The 22,652-nt window shown below is 33.9% G+C and overlaps 1 protein-coding gene across 9 annotated transcripts in view; it reads right to left on the bottom strand.

Annotated features, from left to right (window-relative positions):
- NBEA (neurobeachin) overlaps positions 1–22,652 on the bottom strand; it is a 672,061-nt gene that overhangs the window by 383,338 nt on the left and 266,071 nt on the right. For 6 of the 9 annotated variants that reach the window (XR_015138069.1, XM_086329377.1, XM_086329375.1 and 3 more), the window contains 3 exons: positions 12,974–13,128; positions 10,628–10,754; positions 297–424 (listed from right to left, as the gene is read on the bottom strand). Coding sequence is in view for 7 of the 9 variants with exons in the window: in XM_086329377.1 (XP_086185503.1) it covers positions 297–424; positions 10,628–10,754; positions 12,974–13,128 (410 nt within the window). In the remaining 2 variants the exon portion in view is untranslated. Of the gene's footprint in view, positions 1–296; positions 425–10,627; positions 10,755–12,973; positions 13,129–22,652 lie in introns of those variants that run through there. The other 3 variants (XM_086329378.1, XM_086329374.1, XM_086329380.1) reach the window with 2 other exon arrangements.

Here is a 22,652-nt window from a genome sequence, read left to right on the forward strand (position 1 = left end):
TTAGCAAATACGCAACCTAAAAAAGGATATATAGCAGCCCTAACAGATTGAGATTATAAGGGCCAGAGTTTCCCTTTCCAACAATTTTTCAAAGTTTTTCATACTGATTATGAAAATACTCTATGTTTTTTAATAAATAAGGAGAAAGCATACATGAATATCTTACTAAAATTTGTGGAAGCAATGTCTTTTTATTCTTTTGGCAATAAATATTCCTTTAGTAACACAAGTTAGGTCATGATTAATAGATACATTACAGGAAACTAAAATAATCAGAAAATAGAGAGAAATCATACCTTCTATCAATAGCTCTTGTCCATGACTGCCAAGAAGTGTACGAGATAGGAATGGGGCAAAGTCTACAAAAATTTCACGAAGAAGAGGAGCAACTTTTTCTAAAGCTCTTTCAAGTTTTGCAGTGATGCTGTTGAAATTAAGACATAAAGACTAGTAAATATGGTTCAATATAAAACTTCAAATAAACTTTACTTCTGAATTAAAACCTTTAAAAAAAGTCACAAAAGTCCAGTTCTGACCCACTAAACAGTAACAGCTTCATGTAGAAGGCACAATGTAGAGTTTCACATTAGTCACAAAGCTACTCAAAAGGCCACAGCTAAATCATAATGATTATACTGTGAAAAGGAACCAGGGTCCTGTCACCCACAAGAGCCACAGATACTGGCCATAACTCTAGGAGTTTCAAGAAAAGAAGCTGCTATTTGTCTGCTTTGTCTATCCTCCTGTTCACCAAAGAAAAACTGTTTCGAATACCTACTATATGAGTCACTGTGAAAGTTACAAAGAATAAACTCTTGTTCTCAAGAGTTCCCTGAAAAGCTGGACAAATAAAGGAATAACTTTATAACAATAACAATAACAAATAAAGGAATAATTCAGTATGACTGAGCTGAATTGCTTTGCCAAAGTAGGTATTTTCTATATCATAATAAGCCCACTCACTTTTTATTTACCAATCATTACATCATTATTTATATTGTTGAATATTAAATGTCAAGTTACATGGCCTTACATAAGCACTCTCTGATATTCTTGAAAGTACCTTGAATAGGATATGTAAAAATAAAAACATGGATAAAGAAAATAATTCTGCTGAAAAATAAATTCTGCTCAATAATTCTGCTCAAATAAATAATTTGGTTATATCTAAATATCTCTCTTAGAAGTAAGTGCTTTAGAGTAAGAATGCTTGGATTGGAAGGTTGACTTCAATGTATGCTACCCAGGTGACCCTGGGACATCAAACTTTCTACACTGCAAAATGAAGATGATAACTCTACTTCCCCACTGAGAGTTAATGAGCTAAGGCATGTGAAATGCACAGAAAAGAACCTGACATACAGTGAGAGGTCAATAATGATAGCTCTTGTAACTGTTACTTTGAATAAAACACACCTATACTTACTTATATAAAATGTGACTCATATATTTGAACCAAAACAAAATCAATATAGTAACCTTAGATAAGCACACACTCTTCTACATGGATGACATATACAGTAAGGAATTAAACCATACTTCACAATAATAAGAGTTCTTCCACAGTGCTAAGTTATATTTTTGTTATATATGAGAAAACCATAAATGAAAAAAATTAATCACAAAAAAATGTGCAACATGATTAACATTTAAAATGAAACTATTTTATTAAGTGAATAAAGCGGAATTATGGAATAATATAGGATAATAATAATAATATCCTATATAATAATAATATCCTATATAATATAGGATAATATAGAATTATATAATAAAGGATACTTTCTTTCCTAACTTGGAATCAGCATGATCTGAACCCTCTCTTTGTGTACACAAAGCCTCACCATTAGCACTGCAATCTAACTTTTCCTCCTTTTATATGGGTCAACAGCTTTAGAGAAATAAGAACTCAGGTTTAATAACTTAAAGAGAATATCCTGGAGGAAAATTTTTAGGCAAGAAAAAGGGAAATGGTGGGGTTTGCAGACGTGCTAAAGATAAAGAGCTTTCAGTATTTGCCCCTACTCTGTTACTCTAGGAGTAAATACCTACATTAGGGCAAGGGTTCTCAATTTCTCAATCTTTATTTAGTGTATTGCAGAAACATCACTAAGAAAGTCATCTTTCTTTAAAAAAAAAAAAAGGAAAAAAGCACAGAAAGAAATGAAAGATACTGAATATTATCTTCAAAGCATTAAAAGAAAACAGTTGCTAACCTAGAATCTATTCTGGTTCAAAATATCTTTCAAAAAATAGAGGTGAATTTCAAATATTTCTAGTTAAAAAAAAAAAACGGAAAGAATTCATGAGTGGCAGGCCTACACTAAATGAAACAAAAGGAGTATGGAAGAAAGAAAATAATAGCACATAGAAGTCAGACATTCAAAAAAAATGATGAGCAAGAATAAATGATAAACACTTGGGTAAATATAAATACATGTTGACTGATAAGACAGTAATTGTATTCTCTTGAGGCATTTAAAATTTAACATGCACACACAGAGGCATATATATGTGTAAATGTGGTTACAAAATTTGGACTAAATGAAGTTAAGCTATACTGAGATCCATGCATTGCCTGGGAAGAGGACTTAGATAATCAAGAATTAATGTTCCAATCTGGAAGATGATCACTTAAAACACTGTTTCTCAAAGTGTATTCTCAGCAGTACCAAGATCACTTAGTGTAATGGTTAATTTTATCTGTTACCTTGACTGGACAACAGGGTGGCCAGATGTTTGATTAAATATTATTCTGGGTAAGGTCTGTTAGAGTCTTTCTGGATTCGATGACAATTTGAATGGGTAGACCGAGTAAAGCAGACTGTCCTCCCTAATGGGCCTGTGCCTCATCCATTCAATTGAATATGTAAATAGAACAAAATGCTTGATAAGAGGGAACCCCTTCTACCTGATAGCTGGTCTTTGCTGGCCTTCAGACTCAACTGAAACATCAACTCTTCTGGGGTTTTGAGCCTCTCAGCTTTCAGAACTTATATATATATATATAAGTATATATATATATATATATAACTATATATAGAACTTATACTATCAGGCCTTTAGACTTGAATTAGAACTACATATTGGCTCAGCAATGTGTTTTAATAAGCCTCCTATCTAACTCTGTTGTATAGAGATGCTTAAGATCCATTGCACTAAGCAAAAGAAATAAGGTATAAATTCAACCTACAGTTTCTTGTTACTTCTCTATTGTGAGTATTTCTTAATGGCAATATGAATAAAACTGATTAATCACTGCCAAGAATTGGAAGGAAGGGAAGCAGAAAGCAAACTCTTAATAAATATTAAGAATAAGAAGGAAGGACTTTCCTACAGACTACATGAATGTTAAAATAATAATAACAGAATATTGTGAAATATATTATAACAATAGAATCTACCAAAGGTCGCACAAGACAAAATAGAAAATCTGGGGATAACTGTAAAAATTTAATTTATAAACTTTTCCTCAAAAGGAAATCTAGAATCAGACATCTTTGTTTGTGAACTCTACCAAATATTTTAAGAATAAAAAAACAAACAAAACAAGACAAATTTTTAAAAAATCATATGCAACCTCTTCAAAAGATAAAACAGCTGAATATAACATCATAAAAAGATTGGATTTCTTTTAGGAAGTAAAGGTTTGTTTAACATTTTTAAAATTAAAAGTCATTATAATAGACCACATTAACAGAAAAAGGAGGAAAATCACATGGTCATCTCTATTACTCCCCTCCAAAAAGAGATAAAATTTAACACTCATAGTGATGGTAACTGAGTTAATTATAAACACAAGAGAATTATTATATTTGATAAAAGTATCTTTAGTAAATAGGAAACATCATTATTAATGATGACATATTCATAACTTTTCATTTAAAGTGAATAAAAGAATGACTGCTCTAGTCACTTCTATAGAAAACTGTTCTGGAGGTACTAGGTGATACTAAAAATAAAGAAAAAGAAATAAAAATGTGTAAGAATTTGTGTAATGGGGAATAAAACTGTCAATATTCAAAGATCAAATGACTGTGTACATATATGCTTATTTAGAGATAATAATGGATAAATTAGAAAAAAAATAAAGGTTTCATGATATTAGCCCAATATATTGAAACAATATATATACTGGAAAACAGTTAAAATGAAATTCATACAATAAATAGATTTACATTAAAAATATCAAATTCCACTTTTCATCTTAAAGGGGTTAAGAGTCTACAACTACCTCCCATGCTAACAACAAGAAAATTTTACAAAATGCAGAGAACAACTATTTTCATACAAAATGCAGGGTATGAGACCATAAATTCCGAGGAAAAAGAAATAAACGACATGAGTCCCATCATCACTCAGATTTCCTACATGGAGGTATTTCAACAAGACTAAAACTGTAGTTCAAGGAGAACAGAATATGTAGGACACAGCACCCACAAGGAAGGTGTCATGGAGAGAACAGCAACCTTTGGCTGAATAACAATCTCTGTATGTGATATCTGAAAGCTCCCAACGTTAGAAGAGAACAACTTAGAAAGAACAATTATGGAACAGTCATAACAGACATCTGCCTCCCAAACAGGGCCTAGAGACTTCTGTAGACACACTGAGCATTTTGGAGAAATCCAGCATACTTTCTAAGCATGGCAAAATTAGTCCAAGAATAAAGGCCATTCTAGATATGGAAGAACAGTTTTTTGAACAAATAGTCTGACACGAACTGGACTTTCATAATCAAAAATATAAACCTGGACACAGATCTCCGGAGAAGGCAATGGCATCCCACTCCAGTACTCTTGCCTGGAAAATCCCATGGACGGAGGAGCCTAGGAGGCTCCAGTCCATGGGGTTGCTAAGAGTCGGGCACAACTGAGCGACTTTACTTTCACTTTTCACTTTCATGCATTGGAGAAGGAAATGGCAACCCACTCCAGTATTCTTGCCTGGAGAATCCCAGGGACAGAGGAGCCTAGTTGGCTGCCGTCTATGGGGTCGCACAGAGTCGGACACGACTGAAGTGACTTAGCAGCAGCAGCAGCAGGACACAGATCTCACCTCTTACATAAAAATCAGCTCAAAATGGGACCCTGACTTAAAACTAAAACTGTTACTGAACCCACAGAACTTTATAGACTACACAGGAAAAAAAATCTTTGGGACTTCGGGTGAGGTGAAGATTTCTTAGACAAGACACCATGATAAACTAGACTATAATAAAAATTCAGTTTTCCTCTGCTACAAAGAACATAAAAATAAGCTATAGTCTGAGAGCAAATACTTGGAAACAACATTTCTGAAAATGTACTTGTACTAAGAATACTGAATGCACAAGACTCAAAAGTGAAAAAGCACTCTAATTATAAAATGGGCAAAAGACAAAAACAGACATTTCACTGAAGAGGACATACTAATAGCAAATAAGCACACAAAAGTATGTTCAGAATCATCCATTAGGAAAATTCAAATTAAGACCAAAATGAGATATCCTTATATACCTACCAAAATGGCCTACAAAAAAAAAAAAAAAGATAAAACCAAATTCTGATAAAAATGAGGAGAAACTGGACTATTCATATGTTGCTTGTGGGAGTTTTTTAATAAACCTGAATAGGTACTTACCATATTAGCCCAGTAATCTCACTCTTGGGCACTAATTCCAGAGAAATGAAAACATATGTTCACATAAAAATAAAAAGGTTTATTGTAGCCTTTTTTTTTTTTTGGTACTAGCCAAAAACTGGAAAAAAACTTGAATGTTCTTTAGAGGATGAATGGTTAAACAGTCATACATCCATATCATGAAATATTACTCAGAAATTCAAAAGAAACAACCCATTAAAACACAATGACACTTGGATGGTTCTCATGACATTACACTGAAAAAGGTCAATCTTCAAATTCACTTCTGAAACACTTATGAGTCAAAGAAGAAATCACTGAGAAACTTAGAAAAAATACTGAAAATTAAAACAACATTAAATTTGTGAAATATAGCTAAAATAATGCCTAGTGGAAGTGTTATGGCTTTAAATCCTCATAACAGAAAAGAAGAAATCGAAAACCAAAGAATTAAGTAAGCGCTTGGCAAGTATTTTCTACAGAGGGTAAGATACAAAATATTTTAAGATTTTAGGCAATGTTATCTCTGTTGCAACTACTTAACTCTGCCATTGTACTGTGAAAGCAGTCACAGGCAATACATAAACAAATGATGTCACTGTATTCCAATAAAAGTGTATAAAGTATATGATGACAGGCAGATTTGGGCCCTGGGTGGTAGTTTATAGACTCCTGATCTACTATCCACCTTAAGACTCTAGAAAAAGAAAATTAAGCAAACCTGAAATAACTAAAAGGAAATTAAAAAAAAATAGAATTTGATGTAATTGAAACAGAAAAAGAAGTAATGAATCAAATACCTACTTTCTGGAGGGAAATTACAGTATTGAAAAATCAATGGTACTCTACTAATGCTAAAATGAAAAAAGGCATAAAATATTAATAACAAATTCAAAGATGAAAGAGGAAACATCATTAGAGAGTTCCTACAATATTTTAAAATAATAAAATTATGAAAAACTTTATGACAATAAATCTAACCATGTAGATAAAATGGCTGAATTTTGGTCACAAGTGACCAAAACTGATGCAAAAAGAAAACAGAAAATCTGAATAGTCATCTACCCACTGAAAGAATTTAATCTGTAAAACATTCTCAGTAAAAAAAAAAAAAAAAAATTCCAGAGATTGCTTCACTGGTGAAATCTCAAACATCTAAGAATAAATAACATTAAAGCTAAAAATAGTTGCAAAGACAAGATGGTCAATCTGAATGCAGAGTTCCAAAGGACAGAAAGGAGAGATAAGAAAGCCTTCTTAAGTGATCAATGCAAAGAAAGAGGAAAACAGTAAGATGGGAAAGACTAGTGATCGCCAAGAAAATTAGAGATACCAAGGGAACATTTCATACAAAGATGAGCACAATAAAGGACAGAAACTCATCAGTGGCCTGGACTGGAAAAGGTCAGTTTTCATTCCAATTCCAATTCCAAAGAAAGGCAATGCCAAAGCATGCTCAAACTATCCCACAATTGCACTCATCGCACATGCCAACAAAGTAATGCTCAAAATTCTCCAAGCTAGGCTTCAACAGTATGTGAACAGTATGTGAACCAAGAACTTCCAGAAGTTCAAGCTGGATTAGAAAAGGCAGGGGAAACAGAGATCAAATAACCAACATCCGTTGGATCAGAGAAAAAGCTAGAGAATTTCAGAAAAATATCTACTTCTGCTTCATCAACTATGCTAAAGCCTTTGACTGTGTGGATCACAACAAACTGTGGAAAATTCTTAAAGAGATGGGAATACAAGACCACCTTACCTGCCTCCTGAGAAATCTGTATGCACGGCATGAAGCAACAGTTAGAACCAGACACGGAACAACAGGCTGATTCCAAATCGGGAAAGGAGTACGTCAAAGCTGTATATTGTCACCCTGCTTATTTAACTTAAATGCAGAGTACATCATGTGAAATGCCAGGCTGGCTGAAGCACAAGCTGGAATCAAGATCGCCCAGAAAAAAGTCTGTGTACTGTCACCCTGCTTATTTAACTTCTATGCAGAGTACATCATGAGAAACACTGGACTGGAAGAAGCACAAGCTGGAATCAAGATTGCCAGGAGAAATATCAATAACCTCAGATATGCAGATGACACCACCCTATGGCAGACAGTGAAGAGGAACTAAAAAGCCTCTTGATGAAAATGAAAGAGGAGAGTGAAAAAGTTGGCTTAAAGCTCAACATTCAGAAAACGAAGATCATGGCATCTTGTCCCATCACTTCATGGCAAATAGATGGGGAAACAGTGGAAACAGTGTCAGACTTTATTTTTTTGGGCTCCAAAACCACTGCAGATGGTGACTGCAGCCATGAAATTAAAAGACGCTTACTCCTTGGAAGGAAAGTTATGACCAACCTAGATAGCATATTGAAAAGCAGAGACATTACTTTGCCAACAAAGGTCCGTCTAGTTAAGGCTATGGTTTTTTCAGTGGTCATGTATGGATGTGAGAGTTGGACTGTGAAGAAAGCTGAGCACAGGATTGATGCTTTTGAACTGTGGTGTTGGAGAAGACTCTTAAGAGTCCCTTGGACTGCAAGGAGATCCAACCAGTCCATCCTAAAGGAGATCAGTCCTGGGTGTTCATTGGAAGGACTGATGCTGAAGCTGAAACTCCAATACTTTGGCCACCTGATGAGAAGAGCTGACTCACTGGAAAAGACTCTGATGCTGGGAGGGATTGGGGGCAGGAGGAAAAGGGGACAACAGAGGATGAGATGGCTGGATGGCATCATCAACTCGATGGACATGAGTTTGAGTGAACTCCGGGAGTTGGTCATGGACAGGGAGGCCTGGCGTGCTGCGATTCATGGGGTCGCAAAGAGTTGGACACGACTGAGCGACTGAACTGAACTGAACTGGGTCATCTTGACATCCATATCACTTCTGCTTCATAAAATTCACAAAACTCAGTTCCAGATGAACTATTCATCTTAATATGAAAAGCAGCCAGAGGATGAGTTGGGGAAAATTCAGGCAAAGATCTCGTCTACAACACAAAAAGCATGAAAACCCCAAAAACTTGATAAATTGAGTTTCATTAAAATTTACAGCCTCTTTTGATGAAAACAGATTCCACAGATGATAAGAAAAGCCACAGAATGGGAGAAGGTATATACAAAAAACATATAACCATCAAAGGGTTCATTTTCAAAATGCATAAGGAGAAAAGCCTTTACAAATTAAGGAGAAGACAACTCAATGTTTTAAAATGAGTAAGAGATTCAACAGAGAAATCACAAAAGAGGAAAACCAAAGGACCAATAAATATTGGTCCCTTTGTCCATGCCAAAAAGTCCCTTCGAGGAATTTACAACTATCTAAGATAGTTAAGATATTATGTAAGATATTACAATATATGATATTACATAAGCTATTACAATGGATAAGAAGATGCTCAACCTCATTAAGTACCAGAAAAATACAAACAAAATACAATGGAATCCCACCGACTCAGTGGACATGAATTTGGACAAATTCCAGGAGACAGTAGAAGACAAAGGAGCCTGGTTAACTGCAGTCTAAGAGGTGGCAGAGTCAGACACAACTTACTGATTGAACAACCGCCACCAGCACTATGCTTTCACCAAAAGGCAAAAATGGAAGTGACAATAAGTAAGTATTGTTACAGATTTAACGAATTACTCTCGTAAGGTGCTAATTGAGTTTAGTAAACTTGTATCAACCACTTTGGAAAACATTTGTCATTATCCAGTAAAACTGAACAGACACATATGAACCAGCAATTCCACTTAGTTATTTACCCAACATATATGCATACAAATGTGTAGTATACCTAAGAGTAATGTATAAACAGCATTGTTATGTAAAAAAGTAGCATTACTTGTAATAGTGCAAACCTGGAAAATTTCAAATACCCATCATCAGTAAAACAGATTAATAAACTGTAGTATATACCACTAAGAAATAAACATGAACAAAACTATTGCTACATGCAATACAGATAAAATCTCAGAAACATAATGTTGAACAGAAGAAGGCAGAGACAAAAAGAACCCATACTGTGCAATTCCATTCATATAAAATTCAAAAAAGACAAAACTAATCCAGTTTCAAGTCAGAGTGGTGGATATGAAGAAGAGCAAGAATAGAGTCAAAAAAAGGCACACAAGATGGGGGCTTTGAGGTACTTGCAATACTCTGTTTTTTGCCTTGAGTGGTGGTGACACAACATCATTCTTTCACTGAGCTTTTATAGTCTATATTTGTGTGATACTTGAATTGAGAACATGAATAAATGTGTGTGTGTATGTGCAATTTTACATCAAGCATGTGGGCCAATCTCTTCTAGGAATGTTCTTTGATGTATGCATGCTAAGTTGCTTCAGTCATGTCCAACTCTTTGCAAACCCATGGACTGTAACCCATCAGGCTCCTCTGTCCATGGGATTCTCCAGGCCAGAACACTGGGGTGGGTTGCCATTTCCTCCTCCAGGGGATCTTCCCAATCCAGGGATCAAACCTGACTAACCTGACTATCAAACCTGACTACCACTGAGCCACCAGGGAAGCCATGTTGTTTGATATGTTACTACAAATCATTTTTATCTATTTATCAAGATACAAAAGATAATGTTTGGTGATTCTACCTCCAGTTATATATGTTACATATAACTGTATTCTGAAAGCCTATATTTTAAACTCACCACCCCACCACATCTTGTCCAGTTTTATCATGTGCCCATGTGCATGCTTCTACCTTACATGACACTGTAACATGTGCTATATGACAGTGGATTATAAATTCAGGAAACAGATCTTGAAAACCATTCAAGACTTCTCAGTTTAGACTCTGAAATATAATAAATGATTTTTACGTAATGAATAATTATCTAAAAATATCAAAACAATGAAATACATACTTAAACATTCTTAAGAATTCTTAACTGTATCTTTAAACTTAATGAATACAGTTTCACTCTTTTTTGAGGTGGAAAGAAGGGAGTAAAATGAGTGAAAACAACAATTAGTTATGTATACCTCATGTTTTCAGCCGAATCTTCTGGCATTGGAGCAACAGTTTGAACAGCTGGAAGGTTTTTGCTGGTAGCACCATTCACAAAACTAGAAGACGAGGAAGAAGACGAAGACCCCGAATCCACGGCACCTGTTCCCAAAATAATAGTTTTTAGTCTTAAATACAAACTTATTGAACAAAATAATTTTCATTACATCATTACTGAGTTTGAAAAAAAATTCATCTGAATTTCAAAATAGAATTAGGCCATTTAAAAAATCATTTGGCCAACAGTACATTAATAACTATAATTATTAAAAATAGCTATTGCATTGAAACAGTTTATTTACTTATATTATGCTAACAAAACTACAGATTACAAATGGGGCATAAATAAAAGACATCAACAAATGAAAACAATTTTAGATAAAATGAGTCTGATAAAACAAAGCAAATTTAGATGTGAAAATACTATCTGCTTTTTCATTGCTATGTTGTTATACTTTTAGTTTTCATCATTTAAGATATAATTAGCAATAAACTGTCTCAACATAAATTTGTGGCCCTGAAGCATCAATGCTTATTTTAATATGATAGCTTAAGAAGGACTATAATAAGTATATTTGTACCCAATTTTAAAATAACGAGTTTCCTCAACGATATGAAGATGCCATTTTAGAACAGATTTTCCTATATTACACCATATATTAAATAGCCATGGAGTTGAGGGACATCTAGTGTTCCTAAATGTTATCTTTATCTTATCTTACATTAATATCCATAAAACCTGGATTTCACAACAACACTTACACAGCACGTTTGTGCCAAAATCTAAACTAGTTTTGGGTCCAGTTTAGATGCTGACCCTCAGGTTATTTGTGTGTCTGTTTGTGTATCTATATATATGTATTTCTAAGGAGGATATTCATTGCCTACATTTTTATTGTAATATATGTTTTATACTATGACTAGACCTCTGGCTACCATCACTTTCTAAATCTATTATTAATTCATAGAATAGAAATTCAAGGAAAATATCATACCTTGTTTCAAATAAATATAAAAAAGAAATTATTTGCTTTTTACTCATAAAAGTAAGGATTTAGTCCATAAACACCAAATGCAGATTTTTTTTTTCCTACTACACTGGCATATTTTAAAGTTCTTAACACTTTCCTGAGTTTACATTTTGCTAAAAGGAAAACATTTTTATTCTTTCCTCTAGAAAGCAGAATGAATATAAAGAGTAAGGCTATAAACTAAATAGAAAAAAAAAAAAAACTTTATATAAGAAGTCTTCAAACAAGTTAGAAATAAATACTTGTTTTAGTATGTATAAATCAAAGATGTTTTGTTCTTTAACACAATGCCATTAATGATGTTTATTTGCTAACATAAATATGCTTCATAGAGTACGTTCTACTTACTACAACCCCATAAATGTGCTGTTCATGATGTGTCAGGACTCAGGTGGTATGATAAACAAGATAAATACAGAAAGCACAAAGAGCTATGAAATTAATAAAAATGGGAATAATCTAAGTAATGATAATAGATGGAAAAGTTCAAGGCTATACAGTTTGGAGAAGAGAAGGCTACTATAGTCAGGGAAGGAAAGTCAGGGATCATCTTGCGTTGTGTAAATACCTAAAATGGAATCACAAAGATTTGGGTAAGGATTTATTTTGCTAATAATCAACAGGAGCATTTCTGGAAATTTACAAAAAAATAAAAAAGTTATTTTAGGCAGGCTTTTAAAAATTGTAGTGATTTGGAATTTTTCTGTTTCTAGAATTTTTAGGAAAATGTTGGACAATGAATGGATATAATTGTAATCTAAGTATATAAATTAATACAATGTCAAACAATGGTTCTTATTCACATGCAGTTTTTGTTAAGTTGAGGCTCTTGCATATCGTCAAGGTTCTTAGGGGAGCTTTGTGAAAAGTATATACTAGGTTTCAACCAGAAAATGTTACTAAATCCATTTGCTGTCACTAATATATATAGTATATTTTAATATTCTTGATACAGTTTACTAATTTTTACATATCAAATGTCAGTGTTCAAATTATATTTTGGCTTTGCTCCCCAAATATCCTTAAGCAATCTGAGTTCACTATGAAAGTAAACAGCATCTTGTTTTGAGAAGACTCAAAACAAAACCCATAGTGTTCTCAAAAGTGCCTAAAAAGTTTACCCTAGAATTACAAAATCTGAAAACATGAAGAATAATCTTCTTAAAGATTAAGATAATCTTAAAATAATCACAGTATTTTAATTTTTAAGATCAAATAAGCAGAAAAAATGAAGATACAGAAAACAGAAAGAAAAAGATGAAGTATCACAGAAATAGATAAGGACAATACCTGTTGTATTAATCATACTTTTTGGTGTAGCTCCAGTAGCAGCAAATATATTAGAGGTACTGCCTGTTGGCAGTCCACTTCCAGCAGCAGTGGCTCCTACAGTGGTTACAGCTAAACTACCCGGAGGTGGCTTCTTAACAGGGACCACAACACTCCTGCAAAGAAATGATGAAAAATAATACAATGTCTAAGATGAATTCTAATCTTCTATTGGCAGATACATGTAATCAACATTAAATTATCTTTTAGAAAACATTTTTTTGATGTGGACCATTTTTTAAGTCTTTACTGAATTTGTTACAATATTGCTTCTCTTTTACATTTTGGTTTATGAGATCTTAGCTCCCCGAACAGGGATTGAACCTGCGCCCCTTGCATTTGAAGGTGAAGTCTCAATCACTGGACCACCAGGGAAGTCCTATCATCAAATTTTCTCCTCTTTCTTTTTCCTTTTTCTGATTGCAACTTCATTGGTGAAAATAATATAGACAGTAAGGATATACTGTAAAGTGTTAACTATTACCATTTATTTGGCAAATATTTACGTAGAATCTAGAATTTGGACATCTTTTTTAAAGATGACATGTGGTCTATAATCATGACCTTAGGAAAATGTGAAAAAGGTGTGCTCTGGTTAGAATATTTTTCATATATGTACATAGGGATTTTTTTGTAAATATACATATATAAAGTGTCCATTGTATCTCTATTACATTCTAAATGTGGAAAATAGTCATAAAAACATTTGAAAGCCAAATTCTGAACTTCTTCATAGTAAAGCTAAATATTAAGGCAAGGAGTACGGAATAACAAACTGGTTCAGTGGTAAGGAGTCTGCCTGAAATCCAGGAGACATGGGTTTGATCCCTGAGTTGGGAAGATCCCCTGGAGAAGGAAAAATACTCCTATTATTTTTTTTTTTTTGGCCTGAGAAACCCCGTGGACAGAGGAGACTGTAAGGTTACAGTTCATGAGGTCGCAAAAGAGGCAGACATGACTTAAGAGAATAAACAACAACAAACAATAAAATTAAACTTTATTTCCCTGAATAAAATTGAGTTGTTTTTCATAATAGGGATACTATTATAATGAAAGAGAAATGAGAGGATACACTGGACATTCGGTAAAAGATCTCTTTAGTTTTCAAACACTGACTTTGTGAGCTTAGGAGTTGAAAATGTTCTCGTTTCTTTAGCATTCTTAAATGAATTTCATTAAAAAAAATTCTGAACTTAACATTTGTGTTAACCTTAAATAATAAATAGATGTGAAGAGTCAATTTAAAAGACAAAGAAACCATTTCTTTAACATAATAAATATTTTTACTTTCTTTCAGTGAAGCTTCATCTTTCTCAAAGTTTACAGTACACCAATTCTATTTAATAAATACTTTCAAGCATTACTCACTTATTTATCTTGAAAGTAGATGTATGAGTTATTTTAAGTTCAAATATAATGCCTGAAAACAAGTCAATGTCAGAAAAAATATATCCAATTTAAATTAGGTCTTTTTAAAGTACTGTCTCTGAGATGTTATTTTATTTTAGTTTTTTGGCTGTACCAGGCCTTTAATTGAGGCATGAGGGCTCTCAGTTTTGGCATGCGGGGTCTAGTTCCCTGACAAGGGATTAAACCCAGGCCTCCTACAATGTGAGCATGGAGTCTTAACCACTGGACCATCAGGGACGTGCCTAAAATAGACCTTTTAAACTAGGCCTTTTAGATTGTAAAGAAAAATTTAATTTTCTTATTAAAAAGCTCTATTTAAAGGAAACTGTATCAATGGCTCATTGACAAGTCTATGGTTTAAACTTCTTTAATACCAACAATTTTTAAAACAAAAATGACTTTAATGTAAAAAAATTTAAATTTATAAGGATTATTATTTTCAAATTCAGGGCATTTAAAATATTTTTGTGACCATAGTAATTATAATGTTAGATAATTTTAACCTCTGCCCTCCCAAATTCTTCCGTTAGCTCTTTCTGGATACTTTTTTCTTTTTTCCTTAATGGATAGAGTCAATTCATTAGACTCAACCTTGTACTTTCAACTATCTTATTAAATTTCCAAAAGCACACACTATGCTTTCAATCCCTTCATTGACCATTCCTGATCAAACACTTTATTTCACTGAGAGGTGGTGTGACATTATGGAGAGTGTATAGGATGTGGAGTTAGAAGATTAAGGCTTGACAACTAAATCACTTCAAGCTACGTGATATTAAATTTCAGTTTTTCAGTAAAAATGGAAAGGCAAATATGATTTATTTCACATATACCTGGATAAATTAAATGAGACTGCATTTAAAAGAACCATGTCAAATTAAGAGATGTCCATTACCAGATGAATGGATAAGAAAGCGGTGATACATATACACAATGGAGTATTACTCAGCCATTAAAAAGAATACATTTGAATCAGTTTTAATGAGGTGGATGAAACTGGAGCCTATTATACAGAGTGAAGTAAGCCAGAAAGAAAAACACCAGTACAGTATATTAACGCATATATATGGAATTTAGAAAGATGGTAATGATAATCCTGTACACAAGACAGCAAAAGAGACACAGATGTATAGAAAATCTTTTGGACTCTGTGGGAGAGGGAGGGGGCGGGACGATTTGGGGGAATGGCACTGAAAAATGTATAATATCATATAAGAAATGAATCGCCAGTCCAGGTTCAAAACAGGATGCTTGGGGCTGGTGCACTGGGATGACCCGGAGGGATGGTACGGGGAGGGAGGTGGGAGGGAGGTTCAGGATGGGGAACATGCGTACACCCATAGCGGATTCATGTTGATGTGTGGCAGAACCAATACAATATTGTAAAGTAAAAGAAATAATAATAATAATTTTTAAAAAAGAGATGCCTTATAAATGTTAATAATTGTTACCACTTTCTAAATTGAAATAATTCTCTGCCTATAAGATAAGGTATTTATTTACAATGATATACACAAAGATCAACAGAAAAGAAACCAAACTAATATTTTGGATTTATCATCAAAACTCTTTCCTAAACTTATAAACTATTTCATTGACTAGCTAGCAAGAAAACAAAGTTATCAATTCTTGATTTGAAAAGAAGTAAAATTATCATTTTTCCCCTAAATCTTTCATTAAAATTCCTATGGATAAAATAAAGAAACACAAACTGATTGATAGTGCTATGAGGTGTATTTGTAAGTGGTACAAAAAAATATATATATAGCCAAAGTTTCCTGATTAACTGATCATTACCAACTTCGTACAAACTCTCTGTGACAAGGCATCTTGTCAAGAACTGAAGCTCTGAGATGTGTATTAAGAAAAATGAGTTATATGAATAAGGGAAAAGAATTTCATCTCAACAACTTGTACTGATGGTTTGTAAATAAATGCAAACAACATTAAATGTCTTCCTACTAAAACTTCTGAAAACATCTGATTTAATATTAGCTGACATTAAAGCCTCCAGACACTTCACTGACAGCAAATTCAGCAGTATAGTAGTTACTACAACATGGGATATAAATAGAGTACACAGTGACTAGAAGCCTGGTTTTTAATGTCAGGCATATCTGAGTTAGAATTCTACCTCTAAGGTATCAAGCAAGTAAATTCTCTAAGCCCCATTCTCCATACCCTTAAAAATGAGACTCATAATTGTTTGCACCTTGTAAGATTGTTACAAAGATAAAATGATATACTATTAACACATATCAAATGTTTAGCATTTTACCTGGAACACTGTAAGTGGTCCAAAAAGCTTAGCTATCATTAGTACTGCTATGGCTCTCAAATGACACCACCCTTATGGCAGAAAGTGAAGAAGAACTAAAGAGCCTCTTGATGAAAATAAAGAGGAGAGTGAAAAAGTTGGCTTAAACATAACATTAAGAAAGCTAAGATCATGGCATCTGGTCCCATCACTTTATGGCAAATAAGTGGGGAAACAATGGAAACAGTGAGAGACTTTATTTTTCTGGGCTCCAAAATCACTGCAGATGGTGACTGCAGCCATGAAATTAAAAGATACTTGCTCCTTGGAAGAAAACCTAGACAGCATATTACAAAGCAGAGGCATTACTTTGCCAACAAAGGTCCATCTAGTCAAAGCTATGGTTTTTCCAGTAATCATGAATGGATGTGAGAGACTATTAAGAAAGCTGAGTGCTGAAGAACTGATGCTTTTGAACTGTGGTGTTGGAGAAGACTCTTGAGAGTCCCTTGGACAGAAAGGAGATGCAACCAGTCCATCCTAAAGGAAATCAATCCTGAATATTCACTGGAAGGACTAATGCTGAAGCTGAAACTCCAATACTTTGGCAACCTGATGTGAAGAACTGACTCATTTGAAAAGACCCTGATGCTGGGAAAGGTGGAAGGTGGGAGGAGAAAGGGATGACAGAGGATGAGATGGTTGGATATCATCACTGACGTGATGGACATGAGTTTGAGTCAACTCCGGGAGTTGGTGATGGACAGGGAAGACTTGGGTGCTGCAGTCCATGGGGTCATAAAGAGTTGGACACTACTGAGCTACTGAACTGAACTGAACTGATGGCTCTCAAAAGTACTGATGCAATCTGGGTCTACCACAGCAACAGTATCCAGAGTGAAAGAAGCAATAATCCTGATATATTGTGTCTGTTAGACCTCATAAAATCCTATGTGCAGTTTTAGACACCATATTTCAAGAATAACAACAAAAGCATCATGTTTATAAAAGAATAGTTAGAATGACAGTAGATCTAGAATACAGGTCGTGTCAGTCAAGAAAGACTGAGAGTCTAGATAACTATAATAAAAAATCTTAAAGATCTTAAAAAAAATCTTAAAGATTGCCATTAACTAGTTATGTGAATTTTGTAAAAAGGATACTATTTTATCTGCACAACTCAAGAACTGTCTTAAGTGTAAACTGAGATAGTGAAGATAAGAAATGGCTTTTAAATAGTGACTTAATAAGACAAGTGGGTTTTATAATTGCTCATGGATTTTAAAACAACTCCTTTCTTCTTTCCACTTGCTCCCTCTTTTCTAGAACACTTATTGAACACCGAAAGGTTAAGGGAATTACAACTACACTGACAAGTCAGGAGATACATAAGACAAGTTAAGACATAATCCATGCCTTAGACATACTTGAAAAAAAAAATAGAAGAGACAAATAAATCAACTGTTCAACATATTTCAGTAACCACTCTGATTAGAGTTAGGCACAGGAACTTTCAGAAACATAAAGGATGAACATTATCAGGGAAGAGTAAGCTGAATCAAAAAGGATCAGTGGGATTCAGCTAAGAAGATAAAAGTTCAATAGCAAAAACTTCTTAAGGCAAAGAGATATGAAAAATCATAAAAGATTGAAGAACTGTAAATAGATCATTATAGCTGGTGAAAGGTGAGGACTTTCTATTTCAACCTAAGAAGTTCATCTTTTATTGTGTAAGAACAAGATATTATTTAGAAATCTTCATGAGATTTACATTTAAGAAAAACATTTCTAGCATAAATGTGGAAGGTCCATTTGGTGGGCCAACACCTGGAAAATAGTGAGGCCAGCTGGAAGATAACAGAGGGAACACACTTCAGGGATGCCAAGAGCTTAAAGTGAGGTAATAGCTTTGAAAAAGGCCTACCGAATCTTTTCTGGGGTTCAGGTCTTTTAGCCAAGTTTATAGTCATCTACTACTTTTTCAAACTAATTATAAAGCTATCTCATTTATGCCAGGATTTTCATACTTTATGGGACTTTCTGGAAACAATGTATTATTTTCCATGTTGGGAAACTGAGTCCCAGAGAACCAAAGAGAATAGATAAGGGTCACACAACTAATTATAAAGAGATACACTACTAAGAGCCACTTCTCCTAATTTCTATATTATTACTTAAAAAAAAAAATTTTTTTTAATTTTTTTATTTTTTTAAATTTATTTTTTTAACTTTACAATATTGTATTGGTTTTGCCATATAACAACATGAATCCGCCACAGGTATACACGTGTTCCCCATCCTGAACCCTCCTCCCTCCTCCCGCCCCATACCATCCCTCTGGCGTCCCAGTGCACCAGCCCCAAGCATCCAGTATTGTGCATCGGACCTGGACTGGCGACTCATTTCATATATGATATTATACATGTTTCAATGCCATTCTCCCAAATCATCCCACCCTCTCCCTCTCCCACAGAGTCCAAAAGACTGTTCTATACATCAGTGTCTCTTTTGCTGTCTCGTATACAGGGTTATTGTTACTATCTTTTTAAATTCCATATATATGCATTAGTACACTGTATTGGTGTTTTTCTTTCTGGCTTACTTCACTCTGTATAATAGGCTCCAGTTTCATCCACCTCATTAGAACTGATTCAAATGTTTTCTTTTTAATGGCTGAGTAATACTCCATTGTGTATATGTACCACTGCTCTCTTATCCATTCATCTGCTGATGGACATCTAGGTTGCTTCCATGTCCTGGCTATTATAAACAGTGCTGCGATGAACACTGGGGTACATGTGTCTCTTTCAATTCTGGTTTCCTCAGTGTGTATGCCCAACAGTGGGATTGCTGGGTCATAAGGCAGTTCTATTTCCAGTTTTTTAAGGAATCTCCACACTGTTCTCCATAGTGGCTGTACTAGTTTGCATTCCCACCAACAGTATAAGAGGGTTCCCTTTTCTCCATACCCTCTCCAGCATTATTACTCTTTTTCTAACAAGTTTTACTGACATTAGACATTTATCTTGAAAGAAAAAAAATTAAACTATGAAGAAAAAATAATTATTTCTGATTTTAAGGTGATATTACAATTTACTGAAGCTCATTAGAAATTGCAAGTCTATCATTTTCATGATTTATTAATTGCTACTTTGTAAAATATTTAGAATACCTTTTTTCTTTGGAAGGAATGATGCTAAAGCTGAAACTCCAGGACTTTGGCCACCTCATGAGAACAGTTGACTCATTGGAAAAGACTCTGATGCTGGGAGGGATTGGGGGCAGGAGGAGAAGGGGACGACAGAGGATGAGATGGCTGGATGGCATCACTGACTCGATGGACATGAGTCTGGGTGAACTCCGGGAGTTGGTAATGGACAGGAAGGCCTGGCGTGCTGCGATTCATGGGGTCGCAAAGAGTCAGACACGACTGAGCGACTGAACTGAACTGAACTTTGTAAAATATTTAGAATACCAATAGAAAAATAGGATGTATGAAAAACAACTATTTCATTAATTCACACTTTAAAGAGAGATGCCTTTTTCAACTCATTGAACTGTCTGTGGAAATGTCAGGAGAGAAAAAGGCAACAATATTGGGAAAATTAGAATACAACCATGCTGGGTCAAAACTGCATCATCTGACAGCTGGCCTTAAATACTATATCCAGGGCACTTGGAACATAATAAAAGGTGGGATTTCAGTAGCTCGGTATCGTTGAAACTTTGAATTGTAATGGTTGGCAGAGTATTAATCAATTTAGATTACATTTACCTGCTCATCCTTTAAGTGATATGATCAAAATACTTAACAAAACATTAGAAAAGTATAAAGACAGAATTTGAAGTACTCAATAATTATAAGTTTTTATATTCTTACTTAATTCTAAGCTTAAAGAAATCAAGGTAGGAGGATTCCATCATTTCTACAAAAAATTTTTTTTATTTATCCTAAACTATCATTCTTAGCACTAATATTTAAAGCACTGATGTTAAAAAAAATCTATAGGGAAAATACTTAGACAAAGCCTATACTTGAAGTTTAGTAATATGAAGGCTATCTATATTGTTTTTTAATCAAATAGTATTTATAAAATACTTTTTTTCCTCCAGAGATTTTCTTTTTCAGAGAATGAAACACTGGAAAGCAAGGATACTAAATGTTTGAGGGGAAAAATACAAACTACTTCACTTAATCATATCAAACCCAGTAATTCAAACATAAGCAGGTCTTTAAAATCAAAAGGGATGAAGTATACACCATAAGATCATTGTCTGTTAGTCAGAGAAGCAACACAATTACAAGCTTTGGATGATAACCAAGATGAAAAACAATTTTTTGAAATATAATGACAGTTAAAATGTATGGAGACAAACATATTGTCCTCTGCCTTTTTTTTTGTCTTTTGTCCAAACTAAGGGGGTGTCTCAGGAATCCTGGGGAATTAAGACTGAGCTAAATCACACATATATACACCAAACTGTCAAAAGATTAAAAGCATTTGGATATGCAGGATTAAATTTTAGTTTAAAAGATGTGGTAAAACGTAATGAATGGTTTTAGAGAAAACTGTTCCCTCAATCTAAAAGTTACAGTTGCTGTTACTAATACATTAAAAAAAAAAAAACAAAACACAGCTCAGCTAGACTATTTTAAAAACTATACATCTATACAGAAATCTATCAGAAGAAATAGAATTATTGAGGAACTTTGCAACTATACTCTAAGTTCTATTATGAGATTATTAAACTGTTCTCTTAAAAATAAAACCGTAAGTATTTATTTTTGCTTGGTAGTAATACAACAGTAGGAAAGTTCTTATAATTTCATTATCACACTTGCTCTATACATACGGTGTTCCCTCTACAGAATAGCACTAATAGATGTCTAGCAGTTTCAGTGCTCTACAGTCATAAATATAAATTTGTTAGGGTCACTCAGTGAAATCAAAGACATATACTTCAATCTGCACAGATGATGTCTGGAGGAAATGAAAGAAAAAGAATCAGTGCTTTCCATATATGCAGATGAGAATATTTATATGATGTCTCATAATACAACCTGATGGAAGATTTAATACTAAAGGAAAAAGGTTTATTTTAGTTAAGTCTAAATGTTTCTAAATTTTGATGTTACAATTTACCTAATAAAAATGATATTACAAACTTCAAAATGCTGAAATTAGTCAAAATGCCATCCTAAGTGAAGAGAAACTCCATATGAAAAATGTAATTGAATGTATGACTCTTATGACATCAGTTGTTTTAGGAAGTTATTCCCAACTTACAATCTAGAGAAAATATAAAGAATGCTTCGCTAGCATGTTTCCAAAAGAACCAATAAAATATTGGCTAAATCAAGGAAAATCCTAGGTGATTTCCACTGGGATTGTATAATATTATGTATGATTTAGTTACAAAGAAATGAGCAACTGAGTTTATAGCTATTTTCAACCAAAGATAAAAATGAAAAATACATTATTGGTAGAGTAAGACCCAAGATAATTCTGTGTTTGAAACTAAAAGTATTCAGGACTTTGCATCTAAAGTCTGTCTTCTTGGATCCTATTTTCAAGGAACTCAATCTGATGCTAAAAGACATGTCATAACTTGAATTTCAGATTTTAGTGCTTCAGAAATATGTTTATATGCTTCATAATGTAATTATAGCTACCTTAAGACAGATAACACTTTAAGGCAAATGGTAGCAATATATCACAAATATAATTGAAAAATGCAGTTGTCCAGAAGCACTTGTGGGGATGATGTCTCTGAAAAGCTGCTCAAAGCTCCAGAGTTTGAAGTTAAATTTTTGATGTTGTCACTCTCAATCTATTGAATGGCTGACAGACAATCAAACCCGTCTGGCTGGCTGGCAGCTCATTTTGCTGGCAGGTGGCAAACAATTAGACACACCAATTTGTGCCTCCTGATGACATTAAAGCATGAAACTAAGTTGTATGCAGGGCCTAG

This window comes from Bos grunniens, chromosome 12, assembly GCF_055505025.1.
Source record: "Bos grunniens cultivar Pamir isolate PY7600 chromosome 12, Bosgru_T2T1.0, whole genome shotgun sequence".
Taxonomy (NCBI): Eukaryota; Metazoa; Chordata; class Mammalia; order Artiodactyla; family Bovidae; genus Bos; species Bos grunniens.